The sequence below is a fragment of the Sinohyriopsis cumingii genome, chromosome 10 (assembly GCF_028554795.1).
Source record: "Sinohyriopsis cumingii isolate HCF-2022 chromosome 10, ASM2855479v2, whole genome shotgun sequence".
NCBI classification, from domain to species: domain Eukaryota; kingdom Metazoa; phylum Mollusca; class Bivalvia; order Unionida; family Unionidae; genus Sinohyriopsis; species Sinohyriopsis cumingii.
This window is the reverse complement of record NC_142970.1, coordinates 99,288,177-99,309,304: the sequence shown is the minus strand read 5'-3', so window position 1 is coordinate 99,309,304 and position 21,128 is coordinate 99,288,177. Positions and strand designations below refer to the sequence as shown.

The 21,128-nt window shown below is 34.2% G+C and overlaps 1 protein-coding gene across 2 annotated transcripts in view; it reads right to left on the bottom strand.

Annotated features, from left to right (window-relative positions):
* Positions 1–7,896: 7,896 nt before the first annotated feature.
* LOC149790714 (mitogen-activated protein kinase kinase kinase 3-like) overlaps positions 7,897–21,128 on the bottom strand; it is a 178,920-nt gene continuing 165,688 nt past the window's right edge. For both annotated transcript variants that reach the window (XM_089972763.1, XM_089972764.1), the window contains exon 16: positions 7,897–19,934. In XM_089972763.1, coding sequence (XP_089828889.1) covers positions 19,709–19,934 — 226 coding nt within the window. In that variant the 3' untranslated portion in view covers positions 7,897–19,708. The remainder of the gene's footprint in view (positions 19,935–21,128) is intronic.

The window sequence follows — 21,128 nt, the reverse complement described above, 5'->3', positions numbered from 1 at the left end:
ACCATAAATATTTATCCACTGCCTGTGCGATAAGGTGATTGTAACACAAAACACACTAGAGGGATCAATATACGATGATTTTCGCGTGAGACTGTATAAAAAGAATCGATAATGGCATAGAGCTAACAAATAATAACAAAAACATACCTAGTGAAACATTCTTCCCTTTTAAGCAGGCTATCCGAAAATGTCTACCCATTTAACCGTGTCCTTCGGGACACTAATTATTTTTGCAAGATATAACCAGATGGGCACTAGCCAAGAATTAGATCTTTTAAACTGGCCAATAATTGGGTACGTTTTCACTATTAGCAGAAAATCGGTTCACCTTTTATTTGTTTGATTTGTTCAGAAGTGTAGGTGACAACCGTCATGATGAAAGGAAACGGTTCAACTGAATTAGCTCATTCGTTTCTATGATAATGGTGAAAAATAAAAAGAGTGGAATAAATCTACAATACCTAAACCTAACAAAGATAGATTCCTCTACATCAACGTTGACCTTGTAGTCAAAGCGTGATTGTATAGTAATGTGACGAATGGCTAGTTGTGATAAGCTAATTTGTATACATGCGCTATGTCCTTGTAGATTGCATTCGTGTATATATCAAAAGAACTTAATCTTCTTTTATGGAGAGTTAGTCTTTTTGTACAGGGAGCAGTTAGTGTTCAAAAGTTGCATGTTGAAAGGCAAGGAAGTAGTTGTATGTGGCGATTGGGGGTTTTACGCAGGAATTAACACTACGCCATAGGTTAACATGCGGGGGTGGGGGTGGGGGCAGTATATGGTCATAGGGGAAATCCTATGTCAAAATGGTCTGTAGCTTTAACATGGAGATGATATTACGTTGTCAAAAGTGTTTATATAATCAAAATGTTTACAGGGTCTAAAGTGTTCATGGGGTCAACCGTTTTATAGAGTCAACATTTTTATAGGCACAAAAGGGAATGGTAATGTTTCAATTTTGATCTACAATCCAAATGCATCCCGAATACTTTACAAACACGCACCCCTTCAATTCAGTAAGACATTTAAAGATGAAGGTGTCAATTCCACGAGTTGCTGTGATTCAAACCAAGCCAATGGGTTCTTTTCATGGCCAACTACATTTCCTGGAGAAGAGATACTGTTCAATGATTGCCAAATCAAACAAAACTGAAAAACGTTCCCGTAATTCAACTTTGTGAGAGGGAAAGTTTGTTTAAGTATCTAATCTATACTAAAAGAAAAACAAAACAACAAAACAAAGTATTATATATCCCTATATTACATGTTTTATCATTCATGACTATAGTTTTGTAAGATTATTTAGTTGAAAATATTTTAAATACGAAATGTCTTATCAAAAGTAAGTTCGTACATTAAATATAGTCATGTATCAAGTGTGTAGATTCATATTAAAGTTCCAAGGTTGAGTTGAATGATTCTTCAAGTAAACATCACATGATCCGACAAGAACATGAGCTCTTTAAAAGGACAGACTGACTAAAGTTCTGACTGATTTATATTTGGTCTAGTTGAAATCATTCTATGAATAATATGCGTCTTCATTTATCTATTAGCGTATTAACTTTGCATATAAGAGAATTATTACGTAGAATTAGGCATTCATGGTAGTAAACATCAGTCTTGAAATTCATTCATTGACCGGATTCATTTATTTTAATTCTTCGTTGGAATTACAGTGCTTGAAATATTTATATTAAATATTAATTGTAATAATAGCTATCACGGAAATATTGTGAATTCACTGAAAGACGTGGAGATACTTAATAGCCGCTACAGAATTACTGTAAATGCATTTATATTCGTTCTGGGATTATAATGTGGTGTGACGGGTTGTTATTCAGCCACTGTGGTAGATGTGTTATGGTTGGGGTGGGGTGCTCCCAATATTATATTTAAATTATTATAGGAGTCCCACCCAGGCTTGATTTTGGTTGGAAGTTAAATTAGTGAAAGATAGACGTAAAGCTCGGAGCCCCCAGTCAGCTATGCCGAATTTTAAATGATTGAATATACAACAAGTGAAATTCAACAAATAACAGTTTAATAATAATTCAATAGTCAAGTGCCTCAAATTTCCCAAATACTCTCCTTCCTCTCGATCCTCTGATAGCCTATTGCACCATTTGATTAGTAGTGTGAGATAGCTTTCCACCTGTCCTTGTATTCTACTCATCTGTGTATTCTTTTCTCCTATTCCTCCAATCCCTTCTCCTCTTCCTCCCGACGGTCTCCAAATTCCTTTTCTTTCTCGACTTTTCTTTACTCCTCCTCCTCCTTCTCCACTTTTTCCTCCTCGACTCCTTTTCCTCCTCCTCCTCGACTCTCTCCCCGGACTAGAATTGTCGACTCCGACTGCTGTGCTAGTCTTACTTCGTCTCCCCTCTTAGAGACTCGGGACTCAACTAAACCAGAAGTTCTGTCCACCACAAAGCATCCTATGAAAACACGAGGACGGTACAATATTTTCCTTATCCCTCTCATCACAAAATACACCCAGCCTATCATCAGATAACGGCTATTAAATTTCTTTGGTCAGGCATTCATTGACATCGAAATACTCATACGTTCTTGTATGGTAAAACAACGTCGTAATAAAAGCACGGTATCAATTACTTCTCATACATACATCAATATATTGCGTCACATCAGTACATATTATTAATCCCATCATACTAAACAATATCACAGCAATCAGACGCATTTCGTTACATTACAATTCATACACAGTACACAAATATTCAAATATCCATCCTCTGATATATCCGTACATCCATATTAACTAATCTTACACACTTAAACCATTCTCCAAATTCACAATTTAAGCATGTGTAAAATCTAACATATCACATTAATAAATGTAATAGTTTACTACGAAATAACCTAATAGCGAATTACAAAATTAATTCTGACCACAATCTAACAATCTACATAATGCTCTACATAATACTCAAATACGCCTGTGAATGAACACTACAAAGGTAATTCTACATACTAAACGATCCTAGTAATTAAGTATACATACTACACATAATTACAATTACAATGTCGTAATATTATGCAAAAATCGAGCAAATAACTTACTAACCTTTACGAAGCTTTGTCTTTCCTTAGAATCTCTTCTCTAAGTTTTATCGCTAAATTACGAGTGGCTTCATCAGAGTACCATATATTGCTCAGCAATCTTCCTAAGCGAGACTACATTTTTGCTTGCTAGTCAGAACTTATAAATCGGATCGAAATTGTTATCACACCCTCTATCTCAATTCCGATTGGGTGTCGCTTTGATGCGATCCAATCAAACGTAGCGGACAATGTCCTTCTCGCTATCTGTCCACGTGGGAAAGGATTTAGAACACGCCCTGGTTCCCCCTCTCGGGTTCCACGGATCTTAAGACTAAGCTGTAACAGACAGATGGGAAGTCGCACGATCTAACGCCTGTGGCGATTCAAGATCTTCTCTCTGGTCATGGTAACCTTGCGGCAATGTATAGACACCAAAACCATGACTTGTAATAATATCTTAGTTCATACACGACTTACTAACTGGGGCTGAGCAAACGTGACATATAGTATGTTGATTCTTTTGTTCTATTGATACATCTTTAAAAAGACATCATTTTGGAATACCTCGGGATCTGATTCGGATTATTTTATACTTTTGGAATCGATAGAACATTTAAGACTTTAGGACTTCATTCACCACACCAAGAGTTATTTTTTTAAATCTCTTACCTAGTATTGTATGGAAATAAGTTATATTTTAAACATGCAAAAGTTGTTGGTTTTCGCTCTTTCTTTTCACATATTTTACGATCATAGAGTCTTAACACACAGAGGCACTTATGATTATTTTTCTTTGCTATTATCTCGTTAAGTCAGAATCAAAATGAAAATTGTATAACACATTATAAAAGTCCACTTTCTTCTTGTTTCTTCAATCACTGTGTGCCTATGTTTTTGACTTGCTTCACTGGCATGGGGTCTTCTATATCTTGTAGTTGTCATGCCTTCTTGAATATCTTGACGGGAATGGGTTCTTCATCTTCTGTGTCTGAAGAACAACCCTCCTCCAGCTTCTCCCCTGATTGTTTTCTTTTTCTTCAGACATTATCTTTACTTTGTCTCTCATACATCCAGTCTTTTTTTTTCTTTTGACCATGTGGATATTCTGGACCCTACCGTCCTTTCTCTTGACAGGTATGGAAAGTATGATAAGATTTATCTCAAGAGGAGAAGACCATAGTCTTCTCTGAAATGTACTTTCGAATGACTCTTTGTAAATCACTGTCAAGACTGGCTTTGTTTTGACTCTGATTTTCTTCACAGTCTGAAAACTGAATGACTATATTCTTTTAGGATGTGATTCTCTCTGTACTTAGGGAGCGAGTTTGCATAAGCTCAGTCAAGTCAAATTCAAGAGTCCAGATGAAACGATCGCACAATTCCAGCAAGAAGCCAGAAGAAGAAACTAAGACACGATAACGGCAACGTTCGATGCCGCCTCATGCGGTAACTGAAATTCTAGTATAAATTCATGCCAGTGATTTCGAGACATGACTGAGCATGAACCAACACCCTCGAACTCCTCTGCCACAAGACAAAGAGTCAATATCCATCACGAAAGAAAGTCGTTCAGTAGCTACAGGAGATTATTTTCACATTCGAGAGGTGCGCAAAGGGGCTTAACAGAACATTTAGCGCCACGTCGTACAGGTACACGGTGAAATCTAACGAATTCAAGTTTCAAGCGCCACTAGAGAAAACTGCTGGTTTCATTACAGACTTCTGGTATTCCTTGTTAGAAACATTAAAACGATAAGGCTAAGATAAAAAGGAAGATTGTTTGAGAGTCTCCATCCAATATGAAAGTTTGAAGACTCCTATCTAGATTACATTTAACGCCCGTAGAAGCAATAATTTCCAAAGTCATCGACAACATTCAACACGTCCAACAACCCAATGATGAGCTCAACATGACTGATAGAAAAGTCGCACTTCACACTGCAATGCACCACATATCAGTTGATTAGAAGATGTTCTTATGCCCCATAATACTGAGTGACCATCAAAACAAAATACAAGTAATCACGCTGAGTGACAATCAAAATAAGATATACCAAGTAATCATGCTGAGTGACCATCAAATTAAATAAACCAAGTAATCAAGTTGAGTGACTACCAAAACAAAATACAAGTAATAAAGTTGAGTATCCATCAAAATAATATATACCAAGTAATCATGACTGACCATCAAATTACATACATAAAGTAATCAAGTTGAGCGACTACCAAAAAATAAATACAAGTAATCAAGTTCAGTATCCATCAAAATACTATATGCCAAGTACTCATAATTAGTGACCATCACATTAAATACACAAAGTAATCAAGTCGAGTGACCATCAAAACAAAATACAAGTAATCACGCTGAGTGACCATCAAAATAAAATATACCAAGTAATCACGCTGAGTGACCATCAAAATAAAATATACCAAGTAATCAAGCTGAGTGACCATGACAATAAAATACACAAAGTAATCAAGCTGAGTGACCATGACAATAAAATACACAAAGTAATCAAGCTGAGTGACCATGACAATAAAATACACCAATTATTCAAGTTGAGTGACTGTCAAAACAAAATACACCAAGTAAACAAGTTGAGTGGCCATCAAAATAAAATACACAAAGTAATCATGCTGAATGACTATCAAAACAAAATATGCCAAGTAATCAAGTTAAGTGACCATCAAAATAAAATAAACCTAGTATGAAGTCCAGTGACTATCAAACAAAATACACCATATAATCAAGTTGAGTGACAATCAAAATAAAATAGACCACTTAATCATGTCGAGCGACCATACAAATAAAATAGACCACTTAATCATGTCGAGCGACCATACAAATAAAATAGACCAAACAATCGTGTTGAGCGACCATCAAATAAAAGTGAGTTAAGTAACTGGCTTTCTCGATGTCTGGTGAAATTAGACAACACAGAACATCCAGAATTATATCCGTAATTGCATTCCATATCTGTGAAACACAAAATCAGTTTAAATACAAAGTTCATGACCACGCTGGTTTATGAAATACTGAATGTAATTTGAATTTCGGATCTACAAGATGTATCCATGATTCATTCGTAACTTATCCAGTTATGAACCGTCATCAGTTTATCAAAAATCTTTCACAAAAATTATCCACATTGGGAGCCAAGTATCATACCAAATGACAAGTAAACTTCATTCACGAAGGATTTCATAAATGATTGGTTCGTGAAGGAGGGCAAGGATTTAACAGTGAAAAGAACAGTTAGATCTGAATATTGGACAGTCGTTAAACAACTGGCTAGGTCCACAGAAACACTGAAACATTCAAGGCCTTAGGGGGCATGAAATCCACATATCTGAGGATAAACATTTAACTGTTATGTATATAATATGTTTTCACTTTTGGCGTATCTCTGAAGATTGCATATGAGCTACAAATAGGCATTGACAAGGTTTAAAATTACCGTAATTGTAATAATTAAACTGCTGACAAGTTTGGGGGTAATTTCCCATTGGCTGGATCAGTCAGGCTGGTTCTGTTGTGACGTTGGGAATTGTGACAAATGCTACAAAGGAAGTATTGCGACTTAAACATCATAATATAGCCATAGGGTGTATATAAGGAGATAAAGCAAATCAATTAATCCATTCTTATTTCCTCTGTTCTTGTTCTAATATCGGTATGCAGATGTGTTTAATGTTGTGTTTAGATATCGTTTGGAAATCATTTGTTGTATCATTCATTGGAATTACTAAGTGCTCCTGGACTTCTGGACTAAAATATTATTCTGGAAATATTGTGAATTTATTCACTTGATCTCTGGACAATGCTTATGTAATACATCAAGTCTGTTGGTACAACATAACTTTCTAATTAATTCGAAACACTCGCTTCTTTTGAAATGTATAAATCTTTTTAGGACTAGTTTGGATATAATTCATAATACCGAAAGTTCCACTTAAATGTTCATTTTATAACTCAATGAAAATATTTGTTACGTTTTTCAAAACTTGTTGGTTATGCTTCTTCCTCTTGCTAGGTTAAGACCAGAGTCGCAACAAAACCATTCAAATACGTAGATAGCATTGAAAGCTTTAATGAAACTGCTACACCAACCAAATTAGTATTACTAATTACTTAACTATACAAACGACAACCCCCACTATGTGCATGATGTGATGTGATAAATCAGCCTTAACATATTGCATCATCTACACAGCCATTATGTGAAATCGTGCCAATATTTGGTGGAAGACTGGCATGAACTGTAATTTGAAATTGCTTCATACCACATGGTTTTTGTCAAATATAATGAAGTGATTTTTTAGTGGTTTTGAATTTGTTTAAAGGTTTTTATATTTATGGTAACATGAGCCATGTCTGATGGTCTACAATCACTATTTGCACAAAACTTAAAGTTTAAAACAATCATTGTTGGTGGAAGATGGATGGTTTGTTTACTTTTAGTAGCAGGAACCATATTTGGTGACAGATCAAAATTGGCATAAATTTCAAATGTTTTCATGTAAGGATGCTCTCTTCAAAATTTTACTGAAAACTGTTTTGTGTCATTGGAGAAGAAATTATATAAAAATGTTTCTGTCTGTAGTATCAGTGGCTACATTTGATGGCAGATCAACATAACCCGTATTGAAGCAAATGATTTTATGCCAAGATGCTATGTGCGAAGTCTTGATTGAAACTGATCTGGCAGTGTTTGCAACACTGACAACAGGAACTGTTGACAGACAATGTGCATACTAATGCATGATGGACAAAGGGCAATACCAGCTGCTAACCTGGCCTTAAAAACACTATATATGCCATCAAGGGTTTCTGTAAAAGTTTTATTCATTATCTTGATGAATATACAAAACATATCTGGCTTCATAATAGCCTGTCAAATGCATTCAAAGTAGCAAAAATACTATACAGAATGAACACTGTACATGTATGTAAATTATCTCAACAGTATTAACATGGCAGTTTATTCACATTTTCATGAAAAACATGCACATAATTTATTATAAGCACTAACATAAGCATTCAATTATCATGTATAACTTAAATATGAACTACAGCGACACTGAAGTACCAATCAATTTAGTAACCATACAGATCATATATGCATTTCTTCCCTTATCCCACATTCCTAAATTACTATCCAAAATTTGCTATTTTTCCAACTATACTTCTCTACAGGAGATACAACTTTACCGGTATCTGATAGGGAGAGTACCACTATATTTTCCATTGGTAACCACTCTTCTATTTTGTTAAAATGTTTAATAATGTATATATTTGTCTATTTATTTATCTAACATGCAAACAAAACTGGATTCCTACAGCTTTAATATCAGCACAATGCGAGCATAATAAATACTGTATGTATCTGATGATAAAACCATGTTTGACAACAAATCTACCCATATCTTTTTAAAAAATTGGGGCAAATATTTACAAAGGATATGTCAGATAATTAGTTTACCCTCCACTTCTTGAAAAATTTATTTGACTTGCCCATTCTCTTATCAGGGGAGAAATACTGTAACAGGCCTCTTGGTCTCGTCATAGGAGAAATGTTGCACCCGCCATTACTACAATGGCAATAATACCTGTATATCCATCGTAATTGTCTCTCCATCAGAGACTATATTCACACGTACACATTTAAGGACATATGCACTTATAAACCGATACATTATTACTGGAATATTAAAACACATGGAAAGTTGTTCTTGCATAGAAATCAAGACGTAGGTCTACAAAGCTTGAAGATCCCCTTTTTTTCGGACATGGGTGAGTCAATATTTGTGACAACCTAGAGAAAATCTGTCTTTGATAACTTTACGACACTTAATTTTGATTGTACTGACTGGCTTTTGTTTGCATGCATCTTTGAAGCTGAATCTGAAGATTTTGTATAAACTGCTGGATAAAAAAATCAGATTTTGAAAAACAAGGTCAATTAAGTTATATACATGAGGGCACATCATAATAAACCAATGACACCACGATGTAATTATCAAAGTTGCCTCATCTAGTCTGGTTCCTTTATCCTCATTACTGATGGGATGATAATGCATGAATAGGACACAATAGCAGGACCCAGTCAAGGTTCTCTAGTATTAATACATGGCAATGATGTTCCATGGCTTTGATGACCTGGGTGTGAAACACTGTTACCTTCTTGAAGAGACTGATGAACAAGAAACAAATATTTAGGCTCTGATAAAATATGACATGTCATCTGATCTATGTAAACCCATACAAGTAACGCCCTTAAGTAAACATAGGTTGATGTACACTGCAGTTGTAAAAATGCCACTGTTCATATTTTTAAAGATTGAAAAGTAAATCAACAAACCTGATGGCAAAGTAATTTAATCTTTGTTTTTTTTCTCAAAATCTACTGACCCCCAAATCTAATGTCATACTTCCAATAAAATATTAACTGACCCACTGAGAAATGTTAACCAGCATAATTGGTAAAAAAAACAAAAAAATAAAAATAAAATATAAATGAATCAGCCTGAAGTTATTCAATCCTGATATCATGTGGAAATTCACAGAAAGAAAAATGAAAAACAAAACAAAACTTGAAAAGTTATTGTTTTTATAAAAAAATGCATAATGATAAAATACCAAAATAATCTAAGAAAAGGGCTTGAATCTACCACACAGATAGCTTTTATTAAAGAATATATTTGTAGCAAAAATTATTTCTGACTCTAAAATTATTTCATTATTTAAAATTAAAAAACGAAAATTGTTTTCAATATTTTTTTTAAAAAAGAATCATCAATTTTCCCCGTTTTAAAATATTATTATGAAAGAATGGCAAGAAAAGAATAAAATAAAATAAAGAATTAAAATAAAATATAAAATAAAATAAAATTCTGGAACAATGAAGATGTTTAAAGAAAGCAACTTCATAGAAAAATTTGGATGTTTTAAAAATTGGGTACAGCAGTATCTGGATAAACAGGTCATAGCAGGGGACCAAACAGATAGTCCGCAATGCACAGTGAGCTGGAATATTCTGAGCTAAATCAATGATAACTTAAGCATCATAAAGCACTCCCTCATTATAATGCCCTTCATTATAGCAATTCCTGTAACAAGTCAAGCATATTTTTGATGTATTTCCTTGACATGTGCAAACATTTGCTAGAGCACAACGGAAGAGTTTGATCCTTTTCAAGTCATTCACAACAGCTCTGGTAAAAAAATGCACACAGAACACTTTGCATGATTATAATTTTAGAATTATCAATTACTAAGTACATAAATCATATAACCAATACAAACAGAAACTTGACTGAAAAAGTACATGAATTCCGAAGGTTAAGTATGGCTGATGTACAAACAAATTGGTGAGGAAACTCATGCCTGGAGGGTTGAAGTGACACTAATACAATCCTAACAACACAGATATTGCTTTTCAATGTCACATTTTATCAGCATAAATATAATGCTAAATAATCTTTAATATTTTTCAGCATTTTCAATACTTTGTCACTAGAATTGTTATTATTATTTAAAATGTTACTGGAAAAATAATTTTGGTAAATTCCTATTAAAACCATTTTCTACAATTCCTTCAAGTGTTGCCCCTCATGGAACAATATCCATGGAAGGTATGGCCTGACATGACTAATAACTTACCTCAATCAGAGTTGCCTCCCTTTATAAATCTAACTGACCTAAAAGGCCACTGGACAAACTTTGTTAAATAACTAGTAACACAAAACTATTTTTAACAACTGGGAACTAAAGATGAGTATATTATGGATTTTGAACACAGTTTCATGGCAAATAGTAAAATACAGATTTATAACTTTATTTTGATAGACCATGAGAGTTTTTATATAAACGGGATAACTTTTAAACTTAATGTTCACCCCAAAATTAATATATTCTAGTATAGAAAAGCAAGTTGTATTACGAACAAAGGAATCTTTAACCATATAAAATTTCATACATAATTTTCTAGTGATAAGTCATGAACATGAGTACAATATCTTCTGTTAAACACAACTGACTATGAGAAACCAGTCTCACCATCCAATATCACAGGCATTTGGTTTACAATGGGATATTTTGCAATAGCTTTAAAAGTCAACATTCTTAAAAAAAAAGTGGTTTAAGTGTTTTGAAAAAACCAGCCTCTAGCACAAGAACCACCAGCTGGGCTAAATAGCTACAAATTCAATGTATATGCTGAACTCTACATTATTTACAAACTATAGCTTGAAGCAAACATTGCAACAAATAATTACCTTGAATCAAGCAAGTTTTTCAAGATAATGGTGTCAGACTCAAAGCATGTTTTTAAAGATAAAGGTGTCTAATTCAAAGCATGTTTTTCAAGATAATGGAGTCTACTTCATGTAATGTTTTTCAAGTTCAAGGTTACTGCTTCTGGGCATGTTTTTCAAGATTATGGTGTCTGCTTCAAAGCACTTTTATCAAGATAATGGTGTCTGCTTCAAGGCATGTTTTTCAAGATAATGGTGTCTGCTTCAAAGCACTTTTATCAAGATTATGGTGTCTGCTTCAAAGCACTTTTATCAAGATAACGGTGTCTGATTCAAAGCAAGTTTTTACCTGTAGCCTTACTACAAGAACATTTCGTGAAAATGATATCATGCTTTAAAAACTCTCAAGCTGTAACTATCTGCTGGTTTTCTTGTCCAGACTGGTTCTAATTTCTTCAAGCAATTTCATCGCAAGATGCAACTGCCATTCAGATCACACAATGCCAAAAGGCCTGTCTATTCTGCATGCAGGAAGGCATCATGCTGACATGTGACACTCAGCATGCTTGTGATGGTGAGACTGGAAAGACCAGGCTAATTATTAAAATGGATTACATTAACATAAATCTAATTTTTGGAAATAATGTGCCACAATGTAAACTATTTAATGGACATGGTTAAAAGAAAACAATGTCTCCATTCATCATTTCCTCTCTCCCAAAAAGAATTTAATGTTCCTCAGATTAAGAAAACCAGAAATCAGAAGAATTAATGATCCCTATGATCAATGTAAAATTAACATAATTTTAAATTTCATGTCCAGTGCCCTTGACATTTGATATATTGATTGCAGACTCAATAGGGAGCTAAAATGTAAATACAAAACTGACAAAAAGGTGCAGAAAACTTGAACAAACTAGACCTAACACTTAGAACACAAAATTATAATTTAAACTCAAATAACCTTGACCTTTGGACTTCTGGGCTTCCTGAAAATCAGTAGTGAAGTAACTCTGCCCATGTGAAAGATACCAATAAAATTTATGAAAAATGGATCTGGGAAGCTAGGCTTGAGCAGAAACCCCTCAAATTATAATGGTTCCTGTGACTGTAACCTTTCATCAGTTGGCCATAGAATCAACAGGTCTGCCTTTGCCCAAGTCAAGTTTGAAAAAAAATCAGACCAAGTTGAAAACGTGAAATCACATTTTCAGCTCCTGTTACCCAGAATTCAACAGCTCCAAAATTGACAGTCTACTGCCTCTACCACAGTTAAAACAAATATGCAGTTTGTCAAAAAGACCATGTCACATTATTCATACTGCAGAAATCACCGTCTTAAATATGGAAAGACAGACGTATACTGCTATCAATATACCCAGGCCACACCTTCAGACTTCACAAAAAAAGGAAATATACACAATTATGTAAGCAACTGTGCCATTGGTAAAGATGCATTTCTGTCAAGTTCCCACAATGTCATTCAAGTCAAATGTCTTAAGCAGCCATATTTAGGTAGTGAAAAAAGTGACCTCTAGAAAGAGATGCCCAGTATAGCTTCATTTCTACAATACTTTCATTGCTGAGATCTTAAATAAAAACTGGACAGGTAGGATTACTTAACACTGATGACATTTATGATGGTCTGGCTCTATTAACAAATAGTTTATATGCATTTTAAAGGCAATATCTTATCACTGACAGGAAAACTGCTCTTCAAGTATTAATTCCACCTGGAATTTCCTGGAAATCATTGATACTTAATTAATTAGGTCCAATAGTCATAAAATGTTTATGCCTGCAAACTTAACTTGTCATTATATCAATTAAAAAAGAAAGAATCCTCATCAAATTTCCTGGCAGCCATATCTGGAATTTTCTTGTTACATGCACCTCTACTTCATGTACTCTCTTGTAAATCAAGTCAAACTGTAAACAACCAAGACCCTGATCTACCATAGCATAATGTGCCTTCCAATCAGGGTCTGTGTTCCTTGTTCTGCTGATTACTACAAAACAAACCACACAGCACTGGTGCATTATGCAAAGCAGATCTGGATCTATGCAGTGGACTCGACTTATAAGTGAGTATATACGGTAAGGACATTAAGAGTGTATGGCTATAATTCTTAAGTTCTAAGTCTTCAGTTTCTTTTCCTTAGTCCATTTTGTGACTACTGGACCATTTAATATTTCAACAGAATCATCTACATGTGATAAAGAGTCTAATTTGCAATCTGTAACCTTGTGTACACAAATTTTGCTCCCTGATGGGTGTATCCTACTGATGCAAAGAAAATAAACTTGCTCAATGTCACATTCACAAAACACAAAAAGCAGATGATACGACAATAGCGTAAAACTGTTCTGGATAACAAATAATCAAAGTATTTTAGAGGCTAATCCATAAATAATGACATTAAAGGGAAAATCTGGGCAACAGAATAATATTGTACTCTGTCACAAGAGACTGTGTTTATTACATCAATAAAATTGCAGTGCAATTGGCCAACCTGCTGCGAGATTGGCCTTTAATTTCTAAGTTTACAGGCACTGGAGGTTGACCGTATGCTCTCAGTGCATGCTGAAGTTACGATTTGCAAATGTTAATACAATGGTAGCATTGCGAGATCTACTGAACCCATTGTAATCTCCATTTTGGCTGCAATGTTTGCACATTTAAACAGCTTAGATTTGATTATTTGCTGTAAATCATTACAAAATCAGTAAACATTTAAATGAAATGCCCGGCGGTCAGTGAAATACATCCTGCATATGCAAACAATGAAAGAAATTAACCTATGTTGAACAGCCATGTGCAATACTCTAAGACAATCTGAACTGTGAAAATACTTTCCTGTAGTTAAGTAGGCTGAAGGGAAAAAGGAAGAAGGTTAAATGTAACATATGCCAAGTACAGTCCTTGTACAGTGGGGCAAGTACCGGTAGTATGACAGATCATCTAAAGTTGAAACATGTGTTACATGACAAAATGTCTCAATCAACACTTAATGTATCAAGGACATCTGCCTTGTGGATATGATGCAGAGAGATATTGGCTTCAATGTGCATCCTTGATTTAAAGGTTCTCATTAAAGATTAGACCTAGAACTTTACTGAATGAGCCGGTATATGTTACTCTTTTTTTTACTTCACACATATCATAACTTTCATTGGAATTGTATTAAAGCAAACATTTGTAACAAATCTAATTTTGTTACTTTTCCATATTTTTTGTAAAAGTCACCCAAACTGTTTCCTCAAGGTAATATTTTCATCAGATCCAGAATTTTTTCCTTTATTTTCTCCCATTTCCAAGCAGATATCTTCTTCTGTTTGTCCAGTTACATTACATGATCAAGGAAATATTTCCCGCATGCTATTTCATTTGATGTTGTATATAGGTGTAGTCATTTTTTTAAATCATTGGTATCAGAGAATCGGCTTTCAAATACAATGTCATTATAGCCGGTACTCTAAGGTTTGTTAGACCGATGGGCAATAAAATGAATTAACTGTTTGAGATCTCCCCCAGTAATACATTAGGTGTATGCTTATGTCCATATCCAGGTAGTGTGTCTGCTGGCATTACTTTTTCATCAAGTACATACATTTAGCAAGATCTCAACAATTCATTGGATGTTTAACGAAAAGCTTTGGATATAATCAACAAAAATATGCCATACTGATTCCTGTCACAGTACAAGGTAAAAGATGTACAGAAAATTAAACAACTGCACAGTGAACAAGGTACATTATTTGCATCATCAGTGGCTTATATATAAATAGCTGTTAGCCTAACATGCTGAATGGAAGACTGGGACGAGTCTTGAATCGGTTTCATAGTATTAATCATAGTATTCTGTGTACATGTTTACAAATTTTGGTAAATTGAACAGCCTTAAGAACAATATATGAGAGAGTATACAAATATTGCATGTGATCTCGGCGCATATTTCACTGCAAATTATCATACAGAGTTTTAACAAACAGCAAATGTGATGCAAAGAATGAGCAACTGTTGTTCTAATTTTATATAATTCCTATTCCCTATGAGCAGTAAAGAATACAGACTAAATGACTGAGATATGACAAGATCCCTTAACCAGGTCAAAGTTCACATTCTTTATAAAATCTGCTTTCTAGGATTGAGGTAACTACGTAACAGCTTGGCTTATGGGTCTAATCACACTAAATTATAAAACAAAGAAAAGATCAGAGAATAAAGCATTCATATATTTTTAATTCATGAATGAATTTGAATATTTTAATATATTTTACTTAATCATATGCCAATATTTACAGGAATTTTACTGAGAAAATTTAATTTTGTTTGGTTAGTATATAAATGAGGTGTGACGAATAATTGGTTTTCTTTTCTAAAATGTCAAATTCTTATGGATACTCATTTTATTTTATTTAATATCCATCTTAATAACTGTAGTATGCAGTATGCAACCATTTTGTAAAAATATGTCAGTAATATGAAGAATTCAGAATTGCAGAGAAAAGGTGTAAATACCAATCATTATCACTAGCAAGAGATGGAATGTCAACAGAAGAGAAAAGGAGTTAATTCAGTTTGTCTCAGTGTACCTGAACATAACCGACAAAGCACAATAATACAATTTTCATGACAATTTGGTTAACCACAACTGGGAAAATTGGTACAATTAGAATAATTGTTGGGATAATAAGTTTAAAGACTAGATTTCCCATTAATTGTAACACACATGTATCTGTGAAAAAGAAACAATATTAATTCTAACAATGGCATGGACTCAGTCACATTAAAGGTTACTATTTCCACTAACAAAATGGAAGTAGATAAAAAATTTCAGAAATCCTGCAGCTTATTAAAAATCAGGCAACAATACATGAAATATCAGATTCTGTATCTGAAAATACAAAAGAAATACAAGAGTACCAAGAGAAATACAAGAGTACCAAGAGAAATACAAGAGTACCAAAACTAAAGCTATTGCATAGCTCATTTTTCATCTTCCATTTCATGTAATAAGCAACAATGAAAAATAGTTTTGCCTCTCCCCCAAAATATTTTTTTGGGTATTCATAGCGTTTCTAAATTGATACCATTTTCTGGTATCTTTCTAAGCCTATTCTGTTCCACTGAGTCCTTCACTGGTGAAAATGGCATCTGATTAGCATATCTGAGGTGGGTCCATTGCCAGCAAAAGATATCCTAGTGGGTCCATTGCCAGCAAAAGATATCCAAGTGTGGTTGGGTAAAAGGAGATCTGTTTTCAGTTTTGATTGGCTTTTTTTTATTTGATTTTGTTTTCAAAACCTAATCAGAATAGCAGAGGGATACCCCACTTTGTAAAGTCAACAGTATAGCAGTGGTAGAGATACCCCACTTTCTAAAGTCATCTGCATAGTGGCATACCCCACTTTCTAAAATCTGCATAGTGGCATACCCCACTTGCTAAAGTCATCTGCATAGTGGCATACCCTACTTTCTAAAGTCATCTGCATAGTGGCATACCCTACTCTCTATAGTCATCTGCATATTGGCATACCCCACTTTCTAAAGTCATCTGCATAATGGTATACCCCATTTTCTAAAGTCATCTGCATAGTGGAATACCCTACTTTCTAAAGTCATCAGCATAGTGGTATACCCTACTTTCTAAAGTCATCAGCATAGTGGCATACTCTACTTTCTAAAGTCATTAGCACAGCTGTGGCATGTGCCCACTTTCTAAATTTATCACTTCTTGACTATGGAGTTAAACCATGACCACTCCCTGCCCCAAGGATACAGAATGAAATTTCAAGATTGCTGCACTCATCTATGAACCAGCCCTGACTGTACCTCAAGGTTTGGTCTCCTCATCTTTAATGTGTAGGAGACACATGTACTTGTAGTCAGAAGCACATCTTTGTTTTGTTTTGATTCTTTTTAAATAGTGGTGGTAATATATCTGATAGACTGAATTTAGTAAAAACAATGGCATAGGTTGAATTGTCAAAATGTCTTGCAGTCAAAGAAAAAATATGTTTAGGTACTGACACTGTTGCAATTACAGAATCATTTAAAGGGACTACAAAAAAGTTTTGGTAACACAACGATATTTCAGCCATGCTAGCAAATTCCATAAATTTTAACAATTAATTAAAAAATAATCATTACCAACCTAAAATAATTAAAAATCTGAACATGTTGGCAAAGGTAAATATACGTAAGTATAGATTTTATTCAGCAGACAAAATTCAATGTATGAGCTGTCACCATCATTATATCAGCAACTTAACTGGTTATTAACTGTTATTATTTAGTTCCAGATTTTGGAAGGACAAGTCTAATAAAAGGAAGTACCAGTCATCATACAACAAAGTTGAATTAACAAAGGTGACATCTTGTACATTCAATTTTCATTTGAGAAATGGAAAAACAATGGTAAAAAATCAGAAATTTTCAAATCGAATCCATTCAGAAAAAATCTGTTTAGAAAAGGTAATGAATACATTTGAATCAACTGTAAAATGTTCAAGAAAATGCAAGAAAGACAGAATTATTACTTATACACTGAAAGAAGTTGTTTTGCATGCCTGAAAAGTACATGTCCCGTGTCATGGAGCAGTAGTTAATACAATATAAAATTTGTTAGTGTGCTCTTTTGAAAACATCGTACTTCTACATTTTGATCGCTTGATAGCCTTGTTCCTGAAAGCTGTACAGCAGATCTCACAGAAGATTTCACCAATCTCAAATAACAGTTTTGATTATACCATTCAACACAATGATAGTGAACTTTCTTCTCATATGAGATTAAATCTATTATAAAATGAATGCCAAACAGTAATAATACAGACTATGCATATCAAAATTAAAATGTGCTTTTTGAACCATTTTGAACCAATCTCTTCTTGTACAGGCACTTAATTTTTTATTATTTTAAACCAATCTCAAACACCACAACACATGTACAGACAATTCGTCTATTTCTGATTTTCATTTCCCAACAATTCATTCTGTCTCATCTAACAGTTAAGTGTGTGTGTGTGTGTATGCATACATACATATATACATTAATACATACATACATACATTCACTTAGGACATAGCTTTGCATCATACAGTGTCTTCGCAAACATAATTTTTAAGCCACTTAATTTATCCTGAAGAATTAAACTCCTTACAATCCACTGAAAAAATATACCTCTAATGAATTCAAACCACAGATATAACTATGTTAGACAATTTTCTCTCATATGTAACTATGGTTGTTTTCAACAGAAACTGTCATTTGAAATTGATTTATCTTGCTGGAAAAAGACAACATAAAGTTAGAGACTGAAACAAATATAAATTCATCCATGTCTCACACCCTAACACCATTTGTTTCACTTTAAATTACAGTAGGTGTATCTCATGGAAGATGCTTCCTCATGTCATGAAGGATTTATCTATCCCACCTGCTTCAGGTCATGTGAGACTTGTTTCTCTCATCTATTTTGTCATGGAGAACATGTATTTCATCTCACTGGAAGGACATCATTAGCAGAAGTCTGGGTGAAATGAAAACCTTGCCCCTCGATTTCATCTTCAGAACTTAAAATTTTTATACCCTGCATTTTTCCTCCATAATAACACATTAAATCTTTAGTAAAGAACTTTCCCAGGAACAAGTCTGATGTGCTTCTTGTATATTCCATCTCTGTAAATCATGATACTATGAAGAAAAGAAAAGTCTTAGGCAATCCTCCTTGAACTGTTGTCTCGTTGTGAGTTATGAGTGAAATAAATAAACTCACTTATTTGTATCATGACAGCATACAATACTTTTCAGCAAACCTTGGGTAACTCTCCTTCATTTCATTTGCATATGCTTACAACTTTCTGAGAATAATCTATGCATCCTTTCTGGAATGCTTTTGATCATTTTCAGAGTAAAAGCCAAGTAATCGTCTTCTTTATTCCATCTCCATCTGCTGTCAAATTTTCACATAAAACCTCGGGTACCTATTGTTCATTTTATTTGCATATTTCACAATTTCATACAAAGACATACATACTCCTGGAATTATTTGATCACTTTGGTAGATTAGTTAACTTTACAAGCTCCTCCATCTTTGCAGCTTAGAAAATTTCATATTAAACCATGGATTTTTGTTCTTTTCTTTTGCATATATCAGAAAACATCTTGAAAAGACCTAGGCATTCCTCATGGAACAGTTTTATCACTTTGGTACATTAATGGACTGAAAATATTACTCCATTTTTTTTCAACATGAGAACATATTTTCATTGTTTAGAAAAACCCTTGACTCCTGTCACTAATTCCTTCAAACAAATTTTGACATAATTCATGGAAAGACCTAATTATCCCACTGGGATTTATTACATTCCTTTGGTCACCCATTGGTAAAGTGGTGCCTTAACATGTCTTCTGCAGTGGGCCGCTCCTGAGGATTTTTTCTAAATGTCAAATATAAGAAGTTTCTCAAGTCATTGGAAGCATTACGTGGAAGTTCATATCGTGGTTCCTCCGTGGCTATTTTATATATTGCTGCCATAGTTTCGAACTCAGCCCAAGGTGGCTTTAATGTCATCATTTCTACCACAGTACATCCCAAGCTCCTGAAAATTTAAAGAAAGAAAGTGAGTATTTTCTAGACCATGACTGCATATCATATGTCTAAAATGCATGTGAAATCTTCATTAACATAGACATCACAGTTACATACAGCAGTCCCTCACTATAAAGCCCCTCATTAGAACACAGTCCCTGATTTAAAATAGGCATGGCTATGGAGTCCAATGTACTGGTTGAATAATGTCTTATATAATGTAACCCAGTATAAGGTGATTTCACCATTACCACAATACACTTTTAAAGCTCCCCTGAACAGCATTACAGTGAGAACAGTGTTGATCCAAATTTGCTGTTACAAAGTTAAACATGGACCACAGTGCACTACATGTTGGAAAAGGGAGATAACTGAACTTGACCAAAGTCCTTTTAATAGAAAGCTTGATACCAAATTTGCTTTCAATCCACGGCATCTTTCAGATGATACTGACAGAGATAACAACAAGAGAGAATAAAAACTCTGGCAGAGGCAAGATTACGAGCTGAAGGCACAGCAAGCAAGGGTGGTCAGAAGGCATGTTTCCCTAACATTTTCAGAAAGATATAATGAAAATGGTATAATCGGGTACATTTAGTTATACTTTGGGGGGATCAAAATCCCTAACAGTAATACATGTTTTTGATAACTTTTTAACTTACCCTCATACCCATTTGTAAACCAACTTAAAAAATCAAAACAACAGCAGTGACACAAGCACACTCGAAACACCATCAGCAGGAAATGTTTCTTCTTTGTCTCTTAAACTGTAAGGCTGATGGATTAATGTCAAATGGAAAGAAATCATATCTTCAACAGCTAGAATCAAGAAAGATCACGCAAAACATAGGCAACATATGCTAGTTTCTTATTAACTATATGGTTTCTTTATTTACAATTGACAAATCCTTTCCAGCCAAGAAAAAGAAAAATCCAACAACTTTGGAATAAAGCCACTGCAATGACACTCCTTATAAAGCGTAAGGCTCTTGTGCACTGAAATTTACATGTGACTCTAACAATCAGTCCATCCACTTCTAGTCGGTCCTTCACCACGTGTGGAGCTTGAGCTCATCACCGAGTCTAAATTTTGTCACGCCAGAAAATCCAACAGTGAACTTCTCATGAAATGTTTGTTTGCGCTTTCAGAATTTTGAGAAAAATCCTTGATTACATGGCCAACTAATTACTGTTAGATTCGACT